Below are 22178 nucleotides of genomic sequence, written 5' to 3' on the forward strand. Positions count from 1 at the left end.
AAGAAAAAATAATTTTTCAAATTCAAATGAATTGTCTCTTTACTTTGTATGTTCTAACTTTTCTCTTATTTTCTATTTACCTCTTAAATTATTAATTAATTATTAAGTTATTAGATTAAACTATTGATATATAATATGTTATGATAAGTTATTAGGTTTGACTGTTAAGATATAATATGTTGTGATAGACTAAAATTTATATTAAAATTTAAAAAGTTTGGATTAATCGACTCACTTTTATTTTTTTTTTAAAAATTTGATGGGCTTAACATATTAGTTTAGAATTTATTTATTGGGCTTAACTAGTAATATGCTCATCATAATGACTTTAATTTTATCAAACATTTTAATAATAAAACTAATTATTAAAAATAATTATTTTGAGAGTTATTAAAAATATATATAATAAATAAAATTGTATCGAAAGAAATACAATTATTTCATTTTAACAATTTATATGTATATCTTTATTATTTAAAGTTTGCAATATATATGTTAAAATGCATTGGTTATTTTGAATTAAAAATAATATCTTGATGAAATTTTAAGTAATATTGCAATACTATAACTTATATTTGAGAATTATATAATAATTTATTTATTTTTAGAGATTAAAATTATAAAAAATAAAATTCATATAGAAGAAAAAAACATAACAAGTAAAAGATAGAATCCACATATGAGATAATAAAAAAGAAAAAAAATATGATTAATGGCCGGTAGAAATTTGTGAAAGAAAATATATAGAGATTTAAAATATATGAGTAAATAGAATATAAATAAATAAATAAATAAAAATAATAATTATATAAATTAAAAAAAACTTTAAAATTGAGTCAAGTATATGAAATTATTTTGTTATTCTTTATTTATATTAATTATTTATTAAAAAATTATTTTGAATGAACCATTAAAAAAATTCATAAAAAATTTAAATTTTTTTATATAATATATATATATTTTTTTAATTATGGCCCTCATTCTATAAGGAGGCTCTGCCCCTGCCAGTGCTGTTGGAGTGATCAAGTCTTAGCATTTCAAGGTCGATGGTAATAAAGAAATATGGTGATGACTCAGCCGCTGAGCTCCCATGTTGGCTTTGTCGTCTTTTTGTGCTTGAACAACAACTCATGTTTTTGGTAGAACCGACGTGGAAACAAACAAGGCCTTATCTGCAGATATTCCCAGGTCAGCCCTCTTGTCCATCATGGACTGAGAAATTTTTGGTTGTTGTTCTAGGTTGAGTCCTAGTGGGTTGACGCACGAGGACAGAGGACTGCCGGCCCACATCGGCGGACAGCCACAGTTGGGAAAGCACGAGGATCTATATATATAATAAATATATTCACAATTTACTGGAACATCATGAGGTTGACGACTTAATATTTCTACCAAAATCATTATGATGGGTTCTTCAAGATTTCTCTGTTTTTTTTTTTATAACTTTTCTTTTATGTCAACAACAGTGAATTTATGTTTGTCTACATTGATTTTGAGAGGAAACGTGCACTAAAACTAGTACCATATTCAAAGAATATACTAGGAGATTTAAGTAAAGGCAAGAAAGGGATCGTATATTCTTTCTTTTTTGGGTGCGGCTTGATGCTATGTATAGTATAACAAGAGGTATAGATAGGACCAAAATTAAGTCAAGATCAATTATATACCAGCCAACGTCTTTGTATCCGTCAATCTCACCCGGCCCTGTATCGTGATGATCATCTATATATGTTGTTACTTGTTAGCTATATAGGCTGGACATCCATCGACTAGGCCCAATTTTCTGAATATTCCAAGTATGAATTAAGGCTCTACTCATACTGAAGGAGTTCTACCACCACTAAACTTTGTCATTGTTCCTTCCAAAAGTTAACATCGAAAAGAGTTTAGGGTGATGTAACACTTGAATCAGATTTAGAATCTATTTTCCTGTTCTAGATTTCCTAGCAAAGTTGAAGGCAATTTCATACATAACATTGGAGTAAAATCAAGAAGCATCAGATATTTTTCTACATGATGGATCTTCTAATAAATTACTATAAATTCAGTGTACACAGCAATAATACCAACCGTCTTGTTGATCGTATATGTACATAAAGGCATCAGATGCAGTTGTCTAAACTAGGATTCAGCCTGTTCTTAAAGAAATGTAAAACTGTTTTCCTTTCACTATCCTAAAATGCCAGACCAAATCTAACCTCTAACCTCCAACCTCCCATCCTCTTCAAAATTAAGCTTGAGATTACACCTTTTCATTGTGTTTGATAGTTTAGAAATAATACATACACACAGATACCACATAACAGCAACAAAACGTTGTTTCTAACATATGTTTACATTTTAGTAGTCATGCTTTGCCTAACTAATATCCTTACAGCATTATCGAACTTTAAGAGTCATTAAGCTTAGATAGCAAAAACAGGCAACTTGAGGATAGAAAGACAGAAGCTGAGAAGCAAAGCAAATCCACAGGAGAGTATATAGCAGCCTTCTTGCACTTCTCAAAAAATCCTATTAGAAGAAGCATCACTATCACATGCCCAAGTTTAGTTTTCATTTCACTGACAGATTTTATTTCTAACCATCTCGGTCGTTCCTGGACGTAAAAGGAAAATGTGTGTGAGAATTAGAAGACAAATTTTAAATTATTTACATATTTCCATTTGACTTACTCTTAACACTAGAGTCAGAGCATAAAAGAAATAATTGACGATTTTTAAATTTGCACATTTCCATTTGATTTCACAGTAATAACTTCAAATATCCTCAAGTAGTCAACTATCAGCCCAAAGGTATTTCTTTCTTTCACCAATGAATTAGTTATCTCACAATCAAGTAACTTCAGTTTCACATGACCACAACTAGAAAGAAAATTTAAAACTGTTTAAACTTGTGGAGAAAATTTCACTGACCTTTAAAGCAAACAAGCCAAAGAGATTTGATCTGGATCTAACCTCTTCCTTTGATTGTGACTTTGCAATATCAAGATTGGAAACAAAGAGCTCATAAAGACCCATTCCAAAAACCAGCATCACTGTTCCCAATAGATAGACATCTGGAAGAGAAATACAGTGACAATTAATGGCCTCGGCTCAATAGGATTTAAATATAAACATCAATATGGCTTTAACAACAACATAGCACATTGGTAAAGATCTTTTGACACTAAAGCATAAACAGAAGAATTTTACTAACTCAAGATGCATAACCTGCTCAAGAGAATTAGTATGAATAGACACTTTGATCTTCACCATAGTAAACATCAAAACTTTTCCCGTAGGCACCATCATGAAGAATTCTATTATTGCAGACAAACTACTCTAAAGCTGCATCAAAACTTGCAATCAAACAAGTTTATATTAGCTACCATTAATTTACACCAGATCCATACCATGATCTTTTTTTTATTATTATTTCATTCAATCACTAGTTTTACAATTTCCCAAGAAAAGAGGAGAAAGAGAGAAACAATTTAATAAAAATAGGCTATTAATGCAAATTGATGCTGATGCAATAGTTTCCATGTAAAACCCAATGAACTTTGAGAAGGGAACTTGCTTATAACCAGAAGCTTGTCTGCCTGAAACTTTAAGCATTAAACACATTATAGGCAGTAGGATCAGTTTTATTCATGATGTATAGTAATGAGTTTTGAATTTCTTCTTCCTTGAATTTGAATTTACAGCCCAGTATCTGGTGATGGTAGCTGTAACATTAATTGAAGGAGAATCAAATAAATTGTGGTTATTCTATCATTGTTTCTCAAAACCAGCAAAGAAATAAAGGCAAGCATCATTATTTCTCTTGTTGGTATTCCATAAGAGCAACAAGCATAACAGCAAAAATTATTTGACCATAACAAACAAACCCTCACCTATTGCCTCAACCAGCAAGAAAATCACTTTGCCACGATCTACAAAATATTCCATGAAAGACGTTATAATATAAGAGCAGCCCTGCATATCAGAGTAAACCGCATTGAAAATAAATGCATTCAAGATACATGGGTAATGCAATATTATAAGAGTTATGTTATATCCAGGATCTATCAACTCTATATATCATCAGCTTTCTGGCAATTTTATTTCCATTTTTAGAATATCAGAACATAAGGGCAAAAGGAAAAGAGCTCTGCATATAACTTTTTTTCCTGTTTCCGGTGCTGTTCTAACACTCCAACATGAGCTGTCCTATTCGACCTGACATCCTCGGTTCATAAGTTTAGCCATAATTTGAACTTAAGCGTACATCAACATGCATAAAACGGAATGATTCCGCTAATACTTAAAAGGAAACCACATACAAATAAATATCGAAATAATCTTAAATAAAAGGAGTTTCAAAAACTGAAACCTTGATGAAACAAAGGAATGATCCAGTTAAAGACCCAAAAACAGCAAGAAGAGTCATAAACCGACATCGATAAATGACCTGCAAAAAGAAAAAAATCCAGAAAGGAGATAAGTGCCCCATTATCTAAAACAATCTCTTCTGCATCCCATATAGAAATCTGACCTTCTCTATGTCCTCCTCTATAGCTTCCAGCTTGTCTGGTGAACTCTGAAAAACACCAGTGTCCAATTCGGAGTTTGTTGCAGCAAGTGCCACTAGTGGGATTTGACGCCCAGAGGTTTTGGTCACAGGGAATTCAGCACCATGGGGCTCAAATTTAGCTACCCTTTTGGAATTTTGTCCCAATTTGCGAGAGATGTTGTAATTGTAGAATTGCATCAGCGGTGTCGTCGTTCTAAGGGGTTTCGAGATAAACGGTGAAGGTGAAGGTGACGGTGGTGTCATGGTTGGATTTAGCGGGTAGAAACAAAGGCTCCTCTGCTGGCTGGCATCAAGACGATTGGATGGACTATGGAGCACTGGACCAAGCGTTGGAGCTTTTCCTTCCTTTTGCATCAAATATATTATTATTTAAGCAGCTCGCAAGTCGCATGCAAACAGAAATGGGAGCCACACATCATAATCCATATTGTATTAGTGTGGTATTTGATAAATGAAAATAAATAATGGTAGTTAAGTTGGTAATAATAGGATAAAAATATATTTAAAAAATAGACTATTGATTAAGTTATGATTATGTTAGAGTCGTGATGGGATTGTGGCAAATCCACGTGTCAAAGCCATAGTCCCTACGTACAAACTAAGTCGCGCATGATACCAAAATTGCAATCTAATCTTATTGACTGACATGACATAATTCGGTGCCCTTCGTTAATGTTCTTCAAGCTAACACCTTCGTCACAATTTGATGTCAACATCTCATTTTTATTGTTAATTTTTTTAATTATCTCAAAATGAATTTTTTTGTTTTATTAAATATTCTCTTTACTTTTTTATACTATAAATTTATTTTTCATAATTTCTTTATTTTTATACTAAGAATTAGAAGTTTTAATTTTTAAATTTATTTATTAATGAGATAATAAAATTTAGGATAAAATATCTTGATTTTCTAAATTTTAATCGAAATTACATAAAAATTCATTAATTTTTCGAATGGACATCTCACATAAAAAATTATTTTTTATTAAATACATAAATTCAAATATTAGTCAATTGTTAATGTTTTTATCAACTTGTTGACGTAGTAAGAGTAAAAAGATAATTTTATCTTTATTAATTTTTATAATTATAATTGTATAATTTTATTATTTTTTATACTCTCTTAGGGAGTCCCGATTGAGCTTTCCAAAAGGAGGTGCTCCCTTCCCTTGGAGAGCGCTATTTTTTTTATTATTAAAAAATATAATAGTATTTGTTTAAATTAATAAAAATATATATTTTAATATTTTCATTGTTGCTATTAATAGTGTTTATAGTTTTGGAGTGGAGTATTTATTTTAAAAATTAATAAGTTTTTATATAATTTCGATTAAAACTTAAAGAGGTCATGGTATTTCACCTTAAAATTTAATTCGTTGATATTGTGTAGAATTTATATCAAATATAAACTCATATATGAAATATAAAAAATAACAAAAATATTTAATTCTTTTACATAAAAATTTATAAATATAATTCATACATGTACAAAAAAAACATATAAAGTCACACACATATATATATATTTATTTATATATATCTCACAGGATGAACTATCATAAAATGCACTAATTAATTATAAGAAAAATATTTATTGATAGTCATAACTTGATGCTCAAAGGCAACTATATAATTAAACTTGTAGTAATAGGAATAGTACATAGGTAGAACGAAAACTTGATAAATGTGCATTACAAATTTAAAATGCTAACCATAATAAATATACAATGCTTATCTTACAAAGATTTGTTTAATATTGAGTTATTTGGAGAAATATCTTATTCTGTGTTCATAACCAAGTTTATGTGCAAAGTTTAATTCCTTTTTATTTTATCCTGTTATATAAAATTTTTATGAAAGTTCCTTGAGAAACATTGAAACAAGCAGAAGCAGGGCAATAGATTTCCGACCCCGGCCATCGCAAGTGTCAGCCTCTTGGCTTCGACCGACGGGTTTTCACCGGATGGAGCCAAGGCTCGATTCAAAGCTTCTTGGAATTTTGGGCTCAAGCAAGAGCGCCAGCTCGCAGGTTCTCTCTCTCTGCAACTAACTCTGACTTCGTTGCCTCATTGAGATTTTGCTTTTTTGTTTTTATTTCGAATTCGATGTTGTTAGGGTCTTATGTAGTTGAAACTCTCCTGGTTTTGTTAGTCAAAATCGGATGGAAGCCGTAGCTGAAAACCATAGCACCACGCTCCCAACAAAACCCCAAAACCAACCGCCCTCAAACTCAATCCCCCACAATCTCCAACCCCAACGGTTTCGTACCCACCTTGATGCGCCTGATATTTCCCCGACAGCCCGAATCCTCTGCGACCTCCTCTCCCGAGCCTCTCCCCACGATGTTGAAACTGCGCTCTCCTGCACCGGTATCACGCCCACTGCGGAGGTCATCCAAGAAGTCCTCAGCTTTTCTTACAACCAACCTTCCTCCGCCATCAAGTTTTTCCGCTGGGCCGGCCGCTACATCAAGCCCTCTGCCTATGCCTGGAATCTCATGGTCGATTTGCTTGGAAAGAATCAAATCTTCGAACCCATGTGGGACGCTATTCGCTCCATGAAGCAAGAGAGTCTCCTTTCAGTAGCAACATTTGTTTCTGTTTTCGGAAGCTATTGTACTGTGCATAGGTTTAGTGAGGCTACCATGAGTTTTGATGTCATGGATAAATACGGTGTACAACAAGATGTTGTCGCTGTCAATTCGCTTCTCAGTGCAATTTGCCGTCAGGACAATCAGATGTCAGTCGCAATAGAATTTTTTGATGGGATCAAGAAGAAGATCCCACCTGATGGGGATACATTCGCCATTTTGCTGGAAGGGTGGGAGAAAGAAGGCAATGTGGCTAAGGCCAAGAACACTTTTGGCGAGATGGTGAACAGAGTTGGGTGGAGTCCAATGGCCACATCTGCTTATGATGCATTTTTTACCACGCTTGTTCATGGGGCACAAGCTGATGAGGCTGTCAAGTTCTTGCAAGTTATGAAGGGGCATAACTGTTTACCAGGTTTGAGATTTTTCTCTAATGCACTCGATATTCTTGTCAAGCAGAATGATTCAACCCACATTATCCCTTTGTGGGATACAATGGTGGGTGGTGGGCTGGTGCCCAACTTGATTATGTACAATGCAGTGATTGGTTTGGTATGCAACAACAATGACATGCATAATGCCTTTCGATTCCTTGATGAGATGGTGTTCCATGGAGCTTTTCCTGATTCTTTGACTTACAACATGATTTTTCAATGCTTGGTGAGGAACAAGAGGGTTCACGAGGTGGGAAAGTTCTTTGTTGAGATGATCAAGAATGAGTGGCCTCCGACAAGTTCTAATTGCGTTATGGCTATTAAAATGTTGTTGGAGAATGATGACCCTGAAATGGCAATTGACATATGGAATTACATGGTTGAAAATTGTGTCTCACCTCTTGTGGAAAGTGCAAATGAGTTGCTTATTGGCCTTTCTAACTTAGGTAGATTGTCATGGGTGGAAAGGTTTGCTGAAGAAATGCTTGATAAAAGGATTAACTTATTTGAGTCAACAATGGAGAAGTTAAAGAATGCTTTCTTCAAAGAGGGCAGAACTTTGAGAGATAAGTATGATAGTCTTTCAAGGAGATGGAAAGTTGCACAGATGTAATGGTGTAATGGTAGGAACTTCTTGTCATGTATTTTTGTATAGAAGTTTTCCCATTATATCTTTGCTTTCGTTTGATAATGTGTAGAGTGGTAGTCATTAATGAAATAAACTATTTCGAGTAAAAGGAGCTTGTGCCCTTTTTATGATATCTCGTTGTCTACATTGCGATGTGCCAATTGCTCTCTTTGCCCTGATGTCTTCTAGTTTTGTTTTCATTTTGTTCCTTTATTCTGTCTTTTGTTTAATTGCAAAACCACTTTTGACCTTGGTTTTGTTTCCTGCTATTTTAAACTGAAGTTTGGATGTTGTGATCCAAATGACTTTTTGAACATTAGGAGATTTTATTTTATGACAATGCAATCGCGAAGATAAATAAGTTGACTCTTTCTCTTTTTTGTGGTAATACTTGCTCAAGTGAGTTTATGAAATTTTAGTATGTCTTTAGTTATTATCTTACTATTTTTGGAAACATTACGAAAGAATTTTATGTCATTACTTTTTCTTCTAAAATCGGCATGTCTAACTTGTGACACAATCATTCTTCTTCTAAAACAATCAAATTGAGATGATTGTCCCTCCTTTAGGAATGAAAGGATGGTTAACTGTTCCTTTTTTTTTTTTCTACATGTTATTGTCATGCATCATTATTTTCTTCAATTGAGTTTGTTCTTGGTGATGGTAATGAGTCATTTAAGTTGCTTTGGTGGTTAAGGTTGGGATATCTAGTTGATATATATAGACTCTTGGAAATAGAGACACTAGGAGTCAAAGCTTGCTTACTCTATGACAAGGAAAATTATTATGCTAGTTAGCTAGCTAAGTCACTCTTGATTTTGATAGACTTGTCAAACTCTTTAGATCTCCTTTCTCATTGATGATGGAGTTGCATAGAGTGATTTCATCGGGGTTGCTAGTGGTTCCCCCAACCAAATGATTTGAACATAATATGGAGACTGCTTTAAGTTTTTGGATTTTGCGTCTTTATATTTGGAGATGATTACACATTTGCCCTAAAGATGATAAAACCACCCATTACGGAATGTTATCTACTAGCTCAATCAAAATTTTGGAAGGTCTCTTATGCAATATTTGAGGAAATTTAGAGATTTAGGTTATATGCAATATTGTGCTGGAGAGTACACATTAGCTTTTTTGTGGTATAATAGCAAGCTTGTGAAAGAAAAATAGCTTGAGTGGGTAACTCATTGAGATTAAGCTAGTGAAAGTTTCTAATTTTGAATCATGTAAGGATTGAGAGAATGTTGGTTTCTTTGATGGTGCCTTATCAAGTAGCCCAAATGTGCATTTTAGTTGCCCCAAATTCAAAATTTGTTATTGATTTTGGGTCCAATGCATGTCTTTGGGTTACAACACAAAGAAAGTAGACTCTCTACCAAACCAACAATTTATGCGTATTTTGAATGCAAAACCACTTCAAAAGTTGCATTTGTGGATTAGAACTGCATAAGGGCTAAAAATGCTTTGTAGGAAGGAATTCACTTGAAAAAGATCTCGAATTCAGAAAAGGTAATATACTTTGACCTAAAAAAGAAGAAGAGTTTTTAAGCAGCCCTAAAGTACTGGCTTGAAACAATGTTTTGAGAGGTGTTATTTGAGTATAAGTCTTTCTCTGTTTTATTTTTCTCTCCTTGACCATCTTGCCTCTCTCTTGTCTCTTAATCAATCTCTTTATCCCTACCCCCCATTTGCGTAAATGTGTTGCTAGTTACTCTGCCAAAGCTTTGACAATTTCAATGTGCGGAGAGTTGATTGCTAATGCTAGAGATATCGAGGGTTCCGATTGGCCTGATATTTCATCAATAGGCAAACTATGGGGATTCAATTGATTTTTTGGCTGAATAAGTTGCAAATGTTCTATTATTGTCATCCTTATTGTCATCATCATGATTCTTGGTGGTGCAATACGTGAAGAAATACCCCTGTAGGTACTGGTTTTGAGTTCTCAGAGCATTTTTTTGTATCTCTCAATGGACTGTAGCCAGATATTGATATTAGGTGTATGGGCATGGGAAAGTTATTGTGAGAGTGAAGTATGTGAATATGACGCAAAATTGTTTAGGATTGTATTTTATTTAATTTAGTTTTTTTTTAATTTTAGTTGATTTTAAGATTTATTGTCTTCATTCGATTTAGATTAGGATTCTTTTTTTATTTTTATTAGGATTTTAATACTCTTAAGAATTAGTATTTGATTAGGATAGTTATGTTCTACATCTATTTTATTTAAAGTTTTTTTTTTTAAATAGGCTCCATGCATAAGGTGTTTTTGACAATAGACCTCTTTATAATTTTAACTGTTTTTAGCCAAGAGAATTAAAATTTGGACAAAATTACATTTAATAAAATCAATCCATTTATTTGGCTCTACGCCTCAACCCGAAACCTATTAACGAGTCAAGTATCTTTAAGTCTGCGTCTCAAACCGACTCATATTCTTTGAGCTTTTCTTGCCATACTATTCATCTCTGGAGTATTCTTTACCAGAAAGAAAAACATTTAAGCATTTTGAGCATTTTAGAGTAGTTTTTGATACACGAAGAAAATCTGTTATCGTTTTGAGCATTTTTAAGCATTTTGGAGTGATTTTTGATATATGAAGAAAAACTTTTGAACATTTTGAGCATTCTTTGTCAAATAAGCATATTTGTTAATTATGTTGTTAAATGGAATATAGTGTATTGTTTGAAATTGTTGATCTTGTTAAATGAAATTCAGTAGTTTTTGTAATTTTTGAGAATTACGTGACTAGTTTTTAGGTATTGCGTGACTGACTTTGGGTATTGTGTTAGCTAGTTTTTGATAAGGCATTGCATGACTAATTTTTTATAAGGCATTGCATGACTTGTTAGTAATGCATTGCGTGATTAGTTAGTAAGGTATTGTGTGACTTAGACATTACTTAAAAATCAGTCACGCAATAATGCTTAAAAATCAAATCATGCAGTGATTAAGTCACATAATGGCTAAAAATCAGTCTCGCAATACTTAAAAATCAACATAATCAATTTCAACTCCTTAACTTTGGGGTTCTATGAATAAACCAATAAACTCAAGAATCTAAAACATATATTTTTTTTTTTACTAAGCCATGAAATTATGCATTTCATAAAAAATAAGTTACAAAACTCCATAACCCTCCAAAGCAAGACAAAATAAATCCGCTTTGCTCACTCCCTTTATGCAAGAACAAAATATATTCACTTTACAAAATATTCCTTAAACAATTTCAATTCAAAATCTGATAAAAAAATCAAAATTCTCAGCAAACATGCTTAACAATCATCCTAATCCCAGACACAACAAAACCGTGAACTATCATAAAACCCATCAAACATACTTTAACTGTTTCTTCTCTCCATCATTTTAACCAATCTAATCCAACTCATCAACACAGGCATCTCCATTACATCACACGTTTCGAAGCAAGTCATCACTAGAAAGCATCCAATTACCAAATTCATCATGCTACCCGCAATCATCATAAAAGAGCAAAATCGCAAGATAGACAGTATTTGACCAGAGAGAGAAATTGAGATTTAATTTTAACATTTTTGTCTAAATGACGGGATAGAGAAAATTAAAATCATTTTAACTTATCTGAAATTGTTTAAAGGGTATTGTTATCAACTCATGCAAAAAATTGATTAAAAATAGTTAAAATTATAAAAAATAATATTTTTTGAATTGAGCTTATAAGGAAGGTTATTTTTCACAATTTTCTCTTTTATTTAAATCTCTTGTTAACTACTCTAGTGGTACTAAACAACAGGAAGTAGAGTTTTATTGGGACGTGGGCTTAGAATACTATAAACAGGATTCTTAGGCTTAGTTATTATATATATTTAAGTTAAGAGTTAATAAATAATCTTTTCTTAAGTAAAATTGCTTATTTCTTTAAGTTCTTGTAATAGGTTTTAATATTTTTGGCTTAACCAAATAAAGTGAGATTTTGGTTATTATTCATCTTAGTGGGGTTTTCAACCTCGCCACGGTTAATGTCTTTCACAACATATAGGTGTCTTTACAACGTCCTGACGTCAAAATGACAGACCCTATATGTAACCAAAATTGATATCAACAAGAAATCAAGTGCTGAATGCATTGAAAATTTTATTTGCAGATAGAATGACTAATGGCGGATACCTCATGAAGGAGCTAATGAGTTGGTTCATTTTACAAATCCCTATGAAAGCAGTTTATAATGCTGATTGCCATTACGTTATATGATCTCTTTGGTTATTTTGGAGCACATGCAGTTAATTGAAAATTGAGGTGATGGGTGTCAATCTCGTGAGAGATAATTACGAAAAAGAAAAAATTTTGTTGGTAAAGGTAACTCTCGAATGGTCCTTGGTTAGAATTCTTGTTTTCCTCTGCTTTGGCCTTCTACCCAAGTGTCAGGTTTTCACTCCTTTCTTGAGGAATGAATGATGCTCACCTAATATTATTACAAATCAGGCAATGAGGAAAGCGGTCCCTTGTTAGTGCACCCAGCAAAGAGAATTAGATGTGAAAGCCAACCTTTTTAATTTCGAAGGGAAAAACAGAGTACTTGGTCTTATATATGCATGTTTGAAAAGAAGATGGCCTGCACTTTGCGAAACAAGAAAGTTTAACCAGCCATCCAGAACAAGAGCAGAAGTCCAGATGCCTAATTATCATGCAATGCATAGAGGAGGTTTGGGCGGGAAGAGAAGAGACAGCAGTTAGGAATTGGGAACGCAAGTCAAGGTAGGTATTTTGGCTTTATAGGAAAAAAGTAGCCTTAGATTCCTTAATAGAGTGGTTTATACTGTTAGAGATACAAATAAGAGAGAGGAAATGCTTTATATGAAGGAAAGGAAGATACCAAAACCTTCCCCGCCGATTAGAGCTAATTCTATACCTTGCCAATCTTGATAATCCTGAAAACATAGCATCCCCTTTCACACCTCCGACCCCCTACATAAAAAGTCTTTTCCGAAAATCCAAAAGCCAAAGCCCTCCGAATTAATGTTGTCATCCCGCACCCAATGCCCAAGTCTAATGTTGTCACCCAGCGCTCAATCCAGAAGGAGCGAAGGACCCATCCCTTGGTTTGGTGTGCCGCCATCATCTGCACCATCCTCATCGTCGCCGTCATCATTGCCGGCATCGTTACCTTCATTGGGTACTTGGTTATACATCCCAGGGTGCCTTACATCAGCGTCGCAAACGCCCACCTAGACCGGATACAGATTGATTATGCCGGCGTGCTGGAAATCCAGGTTACGATAGTGGTTCGAGCTCAGAATGGTAACAAGAAGGCGCACGCCAGTTTTTCGGATTCCAGTTACATCCTTAGCTTGAACGGGGAAGACCTGGCGAGGTTGGTTGCAGGCCCCTTCGAAGTCGTGAAGAACAGTTCGGTCGATTTTCATTATGTAGTTCAATCATCGCCTATACCCTTGGATCCGGAACAAGCAGACGATGTGGACGCGGCGTTGAAGAAAGATTTGATTACGTTCGATTTGAAAGGAAAAACCAAAGCCAGATGGAGAGTTGGCCTTCTCGGCTCAATTAAGTTCGAGTGTCATCTCAGTTGTCAGTTGCATTTCCATGTTTTCAACGGAACCTTTATTCCTTCTCGCTGTACTTCCAAGGCCAAATGAGCATCATCCGTCCTTAATTGTTCTATTTTCTTCCCATGTAATACTCTTTTTCCTTTTCTCTTTCACTATAGACGCAACCCAACTCAAGCCTTCTCTCTATCTGTGTGTGTCTTATGTTCAGCATCAGCAGGCAGGGCTTCATTTTCCTTCATTAATTAGAAACAAAGGAATCTAGGGTTAGTGAAATAAGTTAGTCGATTCCATTAGTATTAATTTTTACTATATCTTTTGCCTGGAAATAATTACGAATTGCCTAGAAATACTTCATTATTATCAGTTTTTCGATTCTGAGTATTGAATGAACAACTACATTCTACTTGGTACGTAAATATGTACTACTAGTAGTAACAATGATGCAATTTCTGGGAAAGGCAATGCTGCTTCTGTGTTTCAAATATAATGTAGAAACTAATCAATCAATAACCTTAGACGGTAAGTAAAGCCATTGCGGAAAGTAGTTGTAAAAGACATGATTGGAGTTGGAGGAGTGGACACAACTTTTTATATGAATATGAAATTTGGTTTCTGCATTTGGGTCCAGTGTGTATTGTGTTGGTATCGGGGCCACGCTACCAGTACTATTATCTGGTGCAAAGTCAGGAAACGTGGAGCTGTCACTACTTCCTACCCCCAAAAACCATAAAGGGGAGGGTGACAAGGAATTCTTCTTTTTCTTTTGCCTGGCCTAGTGGCCCCCTCTTTCTTTTGCATGCTGCCCAATTTTTCTTTTATTTCTTTTCTTTTTGCAAAATATCGTCATACACAGAATACAGCAGCACACACGCAGGCATCCATTCCTTGGCAAGAAAGAAATAAATAATATCCACCATCAGGCAAATGCATACACACTAGATACTACAACGAAATTGGATTGGGCTTTTCCAAGCTCTTAGCCGTCCGTCCAACAAACTCCGGCCCAAATGAATAACCCATATATATCACTTTCGTACATACATGCATATGGTAATGGTCAGGCATACAATGGCCAATTGGATGGCCTGAGCCCTGAACACAAACATCAAATACTAGTTGTTTTCTCCAAGATCACCAGTGAGAAATTAATTAATTGTAATTGTCGTAGATTCATTAACCAAAACAAAGGAAAACCAATTGATTCATCGAATTTTGTTTTCAATGTAAAACCTTAAGAGAAAAAGGGGGAAAAAAAAAAAGATGAGGGAGGAGTGCAGCTCATATATGGTGAGATGAGATATAACAAAATGAGAAAATTTTGAATGAGGTTCACATGAAAGTTTGTCCTTCAAGGTAAAAGCTGTGAATGTTGGAGAAAATGGGGCAAGAATCAAGATAGACCTTGCCCTATCCTTATCTGAACTAAATACTATTAGTAGTATTAGTAATCAAACTTTGCTTCGACATGTTCCATGTAAACATGCTTGCGTGTCAGCCAGGGCGCTTTTGGGTGCCACCTTCCTCCCTTCTTAACTGCCTCTCTCTCTCTCTGTCTCTCTCTGGGCTATCGCTCTCAAAAGACAAAGGACTTTCACTTGAGTTCAAACCAAATCTACTTCTGCTCTGCGCTCTGCTCAGATAGCTGCTGCTTTCTGTTTCTGATTCTGCGTGACCATTCTTCATCTTCACGCGTGTTTTTCTCAATCCAGGTTTCTGGGTTCATTGTAATGTTTATGATATACTAATGTACTCCATAAACAGTTTCCAATTTACTGTTTTTCTTTATTCTTTTGTTTTCAAACTTGAAATGCTTAGTCCGATGCTTTGCTTCTGTCTTTCTGTGACTTTTGCATGCTTTTCATTTTGAGTTTATCAAGGTTTTAATGGGCTTGTGCTTGTTTTCTTCATGTCAACAATTGTAGTGATGAGATTTTTCCTTTTTCCCTTAACTTTTGATGCTGTAAAATGCTATTGAGACTTCTAAATCCCTCTTCCAGAGTCTATCTAGTAACTTTTTCCCATGTTTATTTTGCAGCATTTCAAATTTTTCTCTGTTTTCGGTGTTGTATTAGGATTTCGCAAACTGTAATTTTCTGGAATAATGAATAGAATTATAACATCGAAGAAAAAGAAGAAAATATAGATTGCACTTAATTTGTATTTGCTTTAGTATTGTCTTCAGGGGAGTTCTGCACAGATTTTGTTCATTTAGAGATGAATTATCTCCAATTGATCCAGTGAAGCTTGTAAAAGAATAACAGACAATGGTTGCTGCTGTGTGTAATGCATATTGTGCAGAAGAGGTATATGTTTTTGGTCTATGGATAGTTTCTGTTGTCTGTGTTTGCTTCTTGATTGTCTCTGTTATGCAGGAGTCCATCAATGGTATATCATATGTTGGGTTTGCATAGGAATGACATTACTTACGAAAATTAAAACAAAAAATAGAAGAACAAAACCATCTCTGAGAAGGTTTCTTACAACTTGATATGTTTGTGTTCATCAAGATGACCTTAAGTACCATATTATGTCATTGCCTTTTGCCATGCTCTTTCCCTGTCTTATTTTGTTTTTCTCAAGGGCTGCATACTCTTATGGTATCTTATACAAATTGAAGGTGTAACACAATTGTTTTATTTTTTCATTTACGGGTTCATATTTATGCAGACTATTGGGAGCTGAACCTTTAATTTATGTGTGACTGAGGAAGGAGCTCCCTTGGTGGAAAATGGCTGGTTTGATGGAGCTGATTCCCAAGTTAAGGAATAGCCTAACAATCATGGTAACCATGCCATTTTCACTTTGCAAATTGGCATTCAAGTTTTGCACGAAAACCATCTTTATTGTTATTCAGACCTGGGTGGAGTTGGTAAAGGCAGCAGTTTCCTTCCATGTGAATATGTTCTGGAAAGCAGTAATTTGGATGGTTGCTCTTGTATCTATTCCTGTACGAGTGTTGACTGCCTTGCAGAGGGAAAGACTGGTTAGTTTTGATATGGTTTGATTAGACATTTTATCTGCAGTAGATTTAACCTTTCTAGATGGGCTTAATCTTTTTCTCCTTTACGTGCTTCTAATTGAAAAAAAAAAAACAACTGTGGGTATCAACAAATATATTGCTCAAACTCAACTGGAATTTTAGTACATCTGGGTTTCCAATTACCTTTTTTTTTTCTTTGGACGGGAGGTATTCACTCACCCTGCCTTGAAGGAAACTGTATAATTCAGCTGGAAATCAGCTTGGCAAGGAACGCCATGCAGCCTCTTAATAGAAAATGATCAACTAAATGTCAACTTTCACTGTTCATTCGTCTTTTAGTTTCTGGTTTTAAGATCAATTGGAACTTCTAGTTGGACTTTGGCAATGCAAGGCATCAAGAAGTCGAACATGTGTCTTTTATGAAACTTTTTTATTCTCTTCAAGGAGTTGCTAATTATTGCGTGTCTGCCTATTTAAAATCTTGTCTGCACTCTTCTTGGTGATTGGTATAAGAAGCATGGTATGGTTTGCAGCTGGAGCAGCATCTGCATGAGATGCAGTTTGAGTTGGAGAATCTTGTTTGGGACAGGAAGGAGCTCGAGGACCATCTCCAAGCCGCTGTTAGAGAACGCCGAATTATGGAGTCAATGTTAATAGAACTTGAAGAGGAACATGACAAGGCTGTTGCCAAGATTGAACTACTAGTGGGTGAGGTAAATATCTCAACTGTTTAGGAGTTGGAAGAAGTCTTATATATATTTAACTGTCTGGCGGGCATGCCAAGAGAAGAAGAAACTCCATACTCAGACAGCAAAGTCCTCTGTGTTTGGAGGATGCAAACTCTAAAATATGATAGGCTTTAGAACAAGGCCTCTCCTGCCCCCAAATTTACCAAAAGGTTGAATGACATGATAAAAAAATCATCCTAAAATATGGGACTATCAGTCATTTACATCAGAAAGGATTTAGAACTGGGCACAGAAATAATCTTACAACCACAGAATGATGCCTTCAAACTCAAACCCAATAATTTGGTCTAGATTTACTGATACGTATTTCTATTAGTTTTCAGTTATCGATTGCATTTATTGACATGCAGTTGGGAAGAACTTAATCCATGTTTTCTACATATTTCTAGACATTCATGCATGCACACACACATGCACACGTGTTGAATGTACCTTTCAGCAAGAATGCTGCATGTGCTGAAAATATTGTGCACCCTACCAGTTGCAGGATTTAAAGGATGAAAACCTCCGGCTGAAGGAAATTCGAGGTAAAGCAGCATGGAGCCTTAAAGGTCATGATGAAACAATCAAAAGCAAAAGTATCAATACGGTTGATGATCATGTCATTCCCTATAATATTGCATCGTGGATTTCCAGTTATAAGGGTAGTGGCATCTCCTTCCAAGACCTGATGATGAACAGAGAAGGGAGGGAGGGTAAGAGCAAGAGTAATACTGGATCGTTCAATTTCTTAAAAGCTAGCCCTGCACCAAGCGGATCTGTGTCTGTGCAACCATTGACGCCCATTGTTATTCCAAATTTAGATGTCAATGCCGTCCTTGAACAACGAAGAGAAATTGCACTTTCACAGACTCTTTTTAGTGCAATTTTGTCACTTTTGGTTGGAATGATTGTCTGGGAAGCTGAAGATCCTTGCATGCCTCTTGTGGTGGCTCTCTTCACTGTTGTTGGCATGTCGCTTAGAAGTGTTATTGAGTTTTTCTTCACTATAAAGAATAAACCTGCTTCTGATGCAGTTGCCCTCTTGAGCTTCAATTGGTTCATACTGGGGACACTCAGCTATCCATCACTGCCCAGGGTTACACGTATGCTGGCTCCACTGGGCTTGATCCTCGTGGACCACATAGCAAGCTGGCTTGGTATCTCATTCAACTAGCTTATATCTATCTGTCACTATATATGTGGCACTTTACGTCACTGTGTACCATACAACAGACCGCGGAGTTGTATTGGAAAACATATGTTCTCTGATAGGGTATAGGTTCATCGTCTTGTCCTTTCTTGTCTATTAATTATACCATGTAAAGTTGTATGGTTTTTGTCTTGATAGACAGGCTGACGTGTATAAGGACGATAGCTTATAAAACAGCATTAGCTTCCTTTCTCCTCGTATAGTTGTTTCCTTAAACAATTTCTGAGCACTACTTCATTTGAAATCTCCTACCCTAAACAGGAAAAAGATGAACAAAATTAACAAACATTGATTCATGCGCTTGCTTTGTAAAAGTAGGTATAATCTTTATAATTTGGGTACAAATTTTTTATTTTTATCTATGTATGGATATATGTATGTGTATGTGTGCGTATCGTGTTGAGTTATTTTAAAAAAATAAATATCTTGTCAATCGTTTTAAAAAAAGTGATACAAATATAAATATTTTAAAACATTTATAAATATTGACATTGTACTTTTTAATGAGAAGATAATGATCATGACGAAATTGTAGATTGTCTTTAAGAGAGAAGATATTGGTACAAAATTCAAACTCAAGACGAGCTGCATGCAGCTTGCATTAGATGGAGAGAGAGTCGTGCATGATATTAATAAGCCCGTTCTGAAGAGTATGGCCAAAAATTAATGGGGCTTGGACAGGCGGAGGCGGGCAAAGTAGTTATGCTAATAATGTTATGACAAAAGAATGCAGTAAAAGAAAATAGATTGGGGTTAACGCCAAGCAAGCATAGCATTGTGGTCTCTTTCACGTGCCATATGCCCCTCAGAAAAAGGCCAAACTTAAATGCAGGTCCATTGGACCTAGATAAATACAGAAACACGTTACCTGTTGGCTGTTGGGAGGATTTTTGCTTCCTTTTATTATTATTATTATTTTAAATTAAATTGCTGTGTGCTTTCACGCTTTGTTCCGAAAAGATACATGCTCGAAGAAAGCAGCATGCTCGGAGAAAGCAGCTTCAGAAAAAGGTGACTCTGACTCCTTTCATTTTTTAATTAAAAATAATATAGTACTAATTAATATAATAACTTTTATAAATTAATTAATACAAATAATAATTTAAAATCCAACTACCATTTGTTCACTGTTGAGAGAATGGTTTACCTCTCTCTCTCTCTTTGCCCCACAATAAAACAATCGTGTCCATGCATGCCATGCCTTGCTTGGCCTTGGCCGTCTTATTAAAGTATACTTTTTTTTATTTTTTCCAAAATTATTTTTTAAATTTTTTTATTTATTATATATAATATTAAAAATAATTTTTTTTAAGAAATAAAAAATGGAGGAAAGAAATACGGACATCAAATGTGAATCATAATTTAGTTTGACAAAATAGCTCAATCATAACAAAGACCAAAGGTTCAATCGCATGACTTAAATAATCAATGAATGGTGTGGTACAATGCAAGAAATGTCTTCAATTATTGCTTTGATTCTTTATTCTTAGTTAATTTATTTTCAAATGACTATTCCTTGAACTGACTCCGCAGCGTTGAAAGAAAAACCCAAACCAGCTGACCCAAAATGGAAAAGAGTTTGCTTTGCTCTTAACAAGATTAAACTTGTCCTATCTTAAGCCACTGCTCCAGGGAATCAAAGGGAATGCTTAAATCATTGCCTTTACTTTGTATAATCCTTATAATAATAATAATAATTCAACTTTACTTTTCGACCTAACATTGGAACCCATAAATTAATCAAGAATATCAAAATATCTAAGCAGAAATTAAGAAAGATATTATTTTTACATACATACATACATGCATGCATACTTCTTCTCTCTTATTTATTTTATTCATCAAATTGAAACTTTTGATTTTAATAAATGAAAAGAATAGAGCATAAGTTTAGTCGGTTAAATTTCCGGGTTGCCATGCCAATCTGTGAAAAGAAGCCATCTTTTCTTTTTTTAGATCATTCCTTTTCGCACCTTTTTCTTTTCATTTCCATTCACATAAGCTAAAGAGATTTGTACCATCGGAGTCCCAAACTTACTTTGCTTCCTTTAAATTAGGGTCTTTTTTATTTTTATTTATTTTATTTTATTATAAATCGTGTTATTTTAGATATCTTTAATCAAAGATTTAAAATAAAATAGATGGATCAGAGTGCCATATCGATATCATTTTGTGTCTGCACATTTTCATAAAAAAAAAAAATCAAATTGTTGGTCGACTATAGAGAGTACGACTTGGATTTGAATGGGAATGAGTTGAAATATTGAATGTTGGTGGTAGTCCCAACCAATTTAAGGAGCCTGCCCCCGAATGATTCACTTGCTTATTGTACAACCCAGGGCTAAAACATACACACCAATCCTTAGCCTTTAAAGGTGAAAAGTGAGAAAATTCAAAAGAATTTTTTGAGATTTTCATATTTGAAATTTTTATTTTTTTTTTAATTTATTCCATATCATATAAACAAGAAAAATAAGAATTGTTAATGATGTTTTTTTTTATAAAAACAAAAAATACAAACATTTGAACATTTAATTAATTACGTAATTTCTTAATTAATAAGTAAATTTTTAATATTTTTTAATTAAAAAAATAATATAAATCAAAATTTTATATTTTTATTTTTTCCATGCCTACATAATAATCGGAATGAATTTTCTAGACAGGTGCTACGTGTCGCGGGGTGTTCCACGCAATTGAAATGCAAAAAGGATGCACATTTTTACTTTGTAATATTTGTAATCCAAATTTATCAATTACTACTATCTTTATTTATCCATCTCTACCAAACACAGTCCGTCTCTATATTCCTTTGTTATATTTATTTATTACTTTTTAAAGATGTATTTATTTGTTATTTATACTGAAAATTATGCATTTACGTTACTATTAATAATTTATGAAAGGAATAGAGGGAAGATAGAAAATGAAAACTCCAAAACTAAAATTAAATTCCCAATTCGTATTCATTTAATTGTGTCAGATAAATATGAATAAATACGAATATAACTTGATTTAATTAAATGTATCTAATATTTAAATATGTATATAGATACGGTTATTAAATGTATTACATTATATGATACAATTAGCATATTTATTAAATAAATTGAATTAAATTTTTTATGATATGATTGATAGATTGATTAAATATAATCGATGCAATTCACTTATTTAAATTTACATTAAACAAGTTTATAAGTTAATTATATAAATTAGATTATACGAATTGATATGATAATTTGATTAATTAGACATGTTAGATGAGTTAAGTGAGTTAAAATTTCTTTAAGACATGTAATTATCTTGTCTTAAAGGTTATCGAAATGATAAACCAAGTAAATACAGTAATCTCAAATCCAAATCTGTTTAGGTTGATGTCTTGTTAACAAGTTGTGTTCAAAATTAATTACCCGGTCCAACTAAAATACAACAAGCTACGTATAAATACTTAAATTAGTATTGGGGTCGAGTAGGGCTGGGCGTGATGGGTCAAGCCAGG

General features: G+C 33.9%; 4 protein-coding genes across 7 annotated transcripts; 3 read left to right on the forward strand and 1 right to left on the reverse strand.

Annotated features, from left to right (window-relative positions):
* Positions 1988 to 4911, reverse strand: LOC18606923. Its single transcript, XM_007040821.2, has 5 exons — positions 4516 to 4911; positions 4354 to 4431; positions 3875 to 3956; positions 2913 to 3055; positions 1988 to 2596 (listed from the first exon to the last, which is right to left on the reverse strand). Exons 1-5 carry the CDS (start codon positions 4906 to 4908, stop codon positions 2390 to 2392), a joined length of 903 nt encoding a protein of 300 aa, XP_007040883.2. The 5' UTR covers positions 4909 to 4911; the 3' UTR covers positions 1988 to 2389.
* Positions 6276 to 8339, forward strand: LOC18606924 (pentatricopeptide repeat-containing protein At1g77360, mitochondrial). The gene is made up of 2 exons (XM_007040822.2): positions 6276 to 6583; positions 6706 to 8339. Exon 2 carries the CDS (start codon positions 6716 to 6718, stop codon positions 8189 to 8191), a length of 1476 nt encoding a protein of 491 aa, XP_007040884.2. The 5' UTR covers positions 6276 to 6583; positions 6706 to 6715; the 3' UTR covers positions 8192 to 8339.
* LOC18606926 lies at positions 12687 to 14130 on the forward strand. The gene has a single exon (XM_007040825.2). It carries the CDS (start codon positions 13225 to 13227, stop codon positions 13840 to 13842), a length of 618 nt encoding a protein of 205 aa, XP_007040887.1. The 5' UTR covers positions 12687 to 13224; the 3' UTR covers positions 13843 to 14130.
* Positions 15274 to 18874, forward strand: LOC18606927. 4 transcript variants are annotated; one of them, XR_001926927.1, is made up of 6 exons: positions 15274 to 15464; positions 15926 to 16058; positions 16423 to 16738; positions 17269 to 17448; positions 17966 to 18690; positions 18723 to 18874. XR_001926927.1 is itself a non-coding variant. In XM_018116967.1 (4 exons), the coding sequence occupies exons 2-4, from the start codon at positions 16484 to 16486 to the stop codon at positions 18638 to 18640; spliced, it is 1110 nt and encodes a 369-aa protein (XP_017972456.1). In that variant the 5' UTR covers positions 15603 to 16058; positions 16423 to 16483; the 3' UTR covers positions 18641 to 18874. The 4 variants fall into 4 exon arrangements, 1 of the variants encoding a protein (XP_017972456.1); XR_001926928.1 differs by lacking the exon at positions 15926 to 16058; XR_001926926.1 differs by lacking the exon at positions 15274 to 15464 and having other exon boundaries at positions 15603 to 16058.

The sequence above is a fragment of the Theobroma cacao genome, chromosome 3 (genome assembly GCF_000208745.1).
Source record: "Theobroma cacao cultivar B97-61/B2 chromosome 3, Criollo_cocoa_genome_V2, whole genome shotgun sequence".
Taxonomy (NCBI): domain Eukaryota; kingdom Viridiplantae; phylum Streptophyta; class Magnoliopsida; order Malvales; family Malvaceae; genus Theobroma; species Theobroma cacao.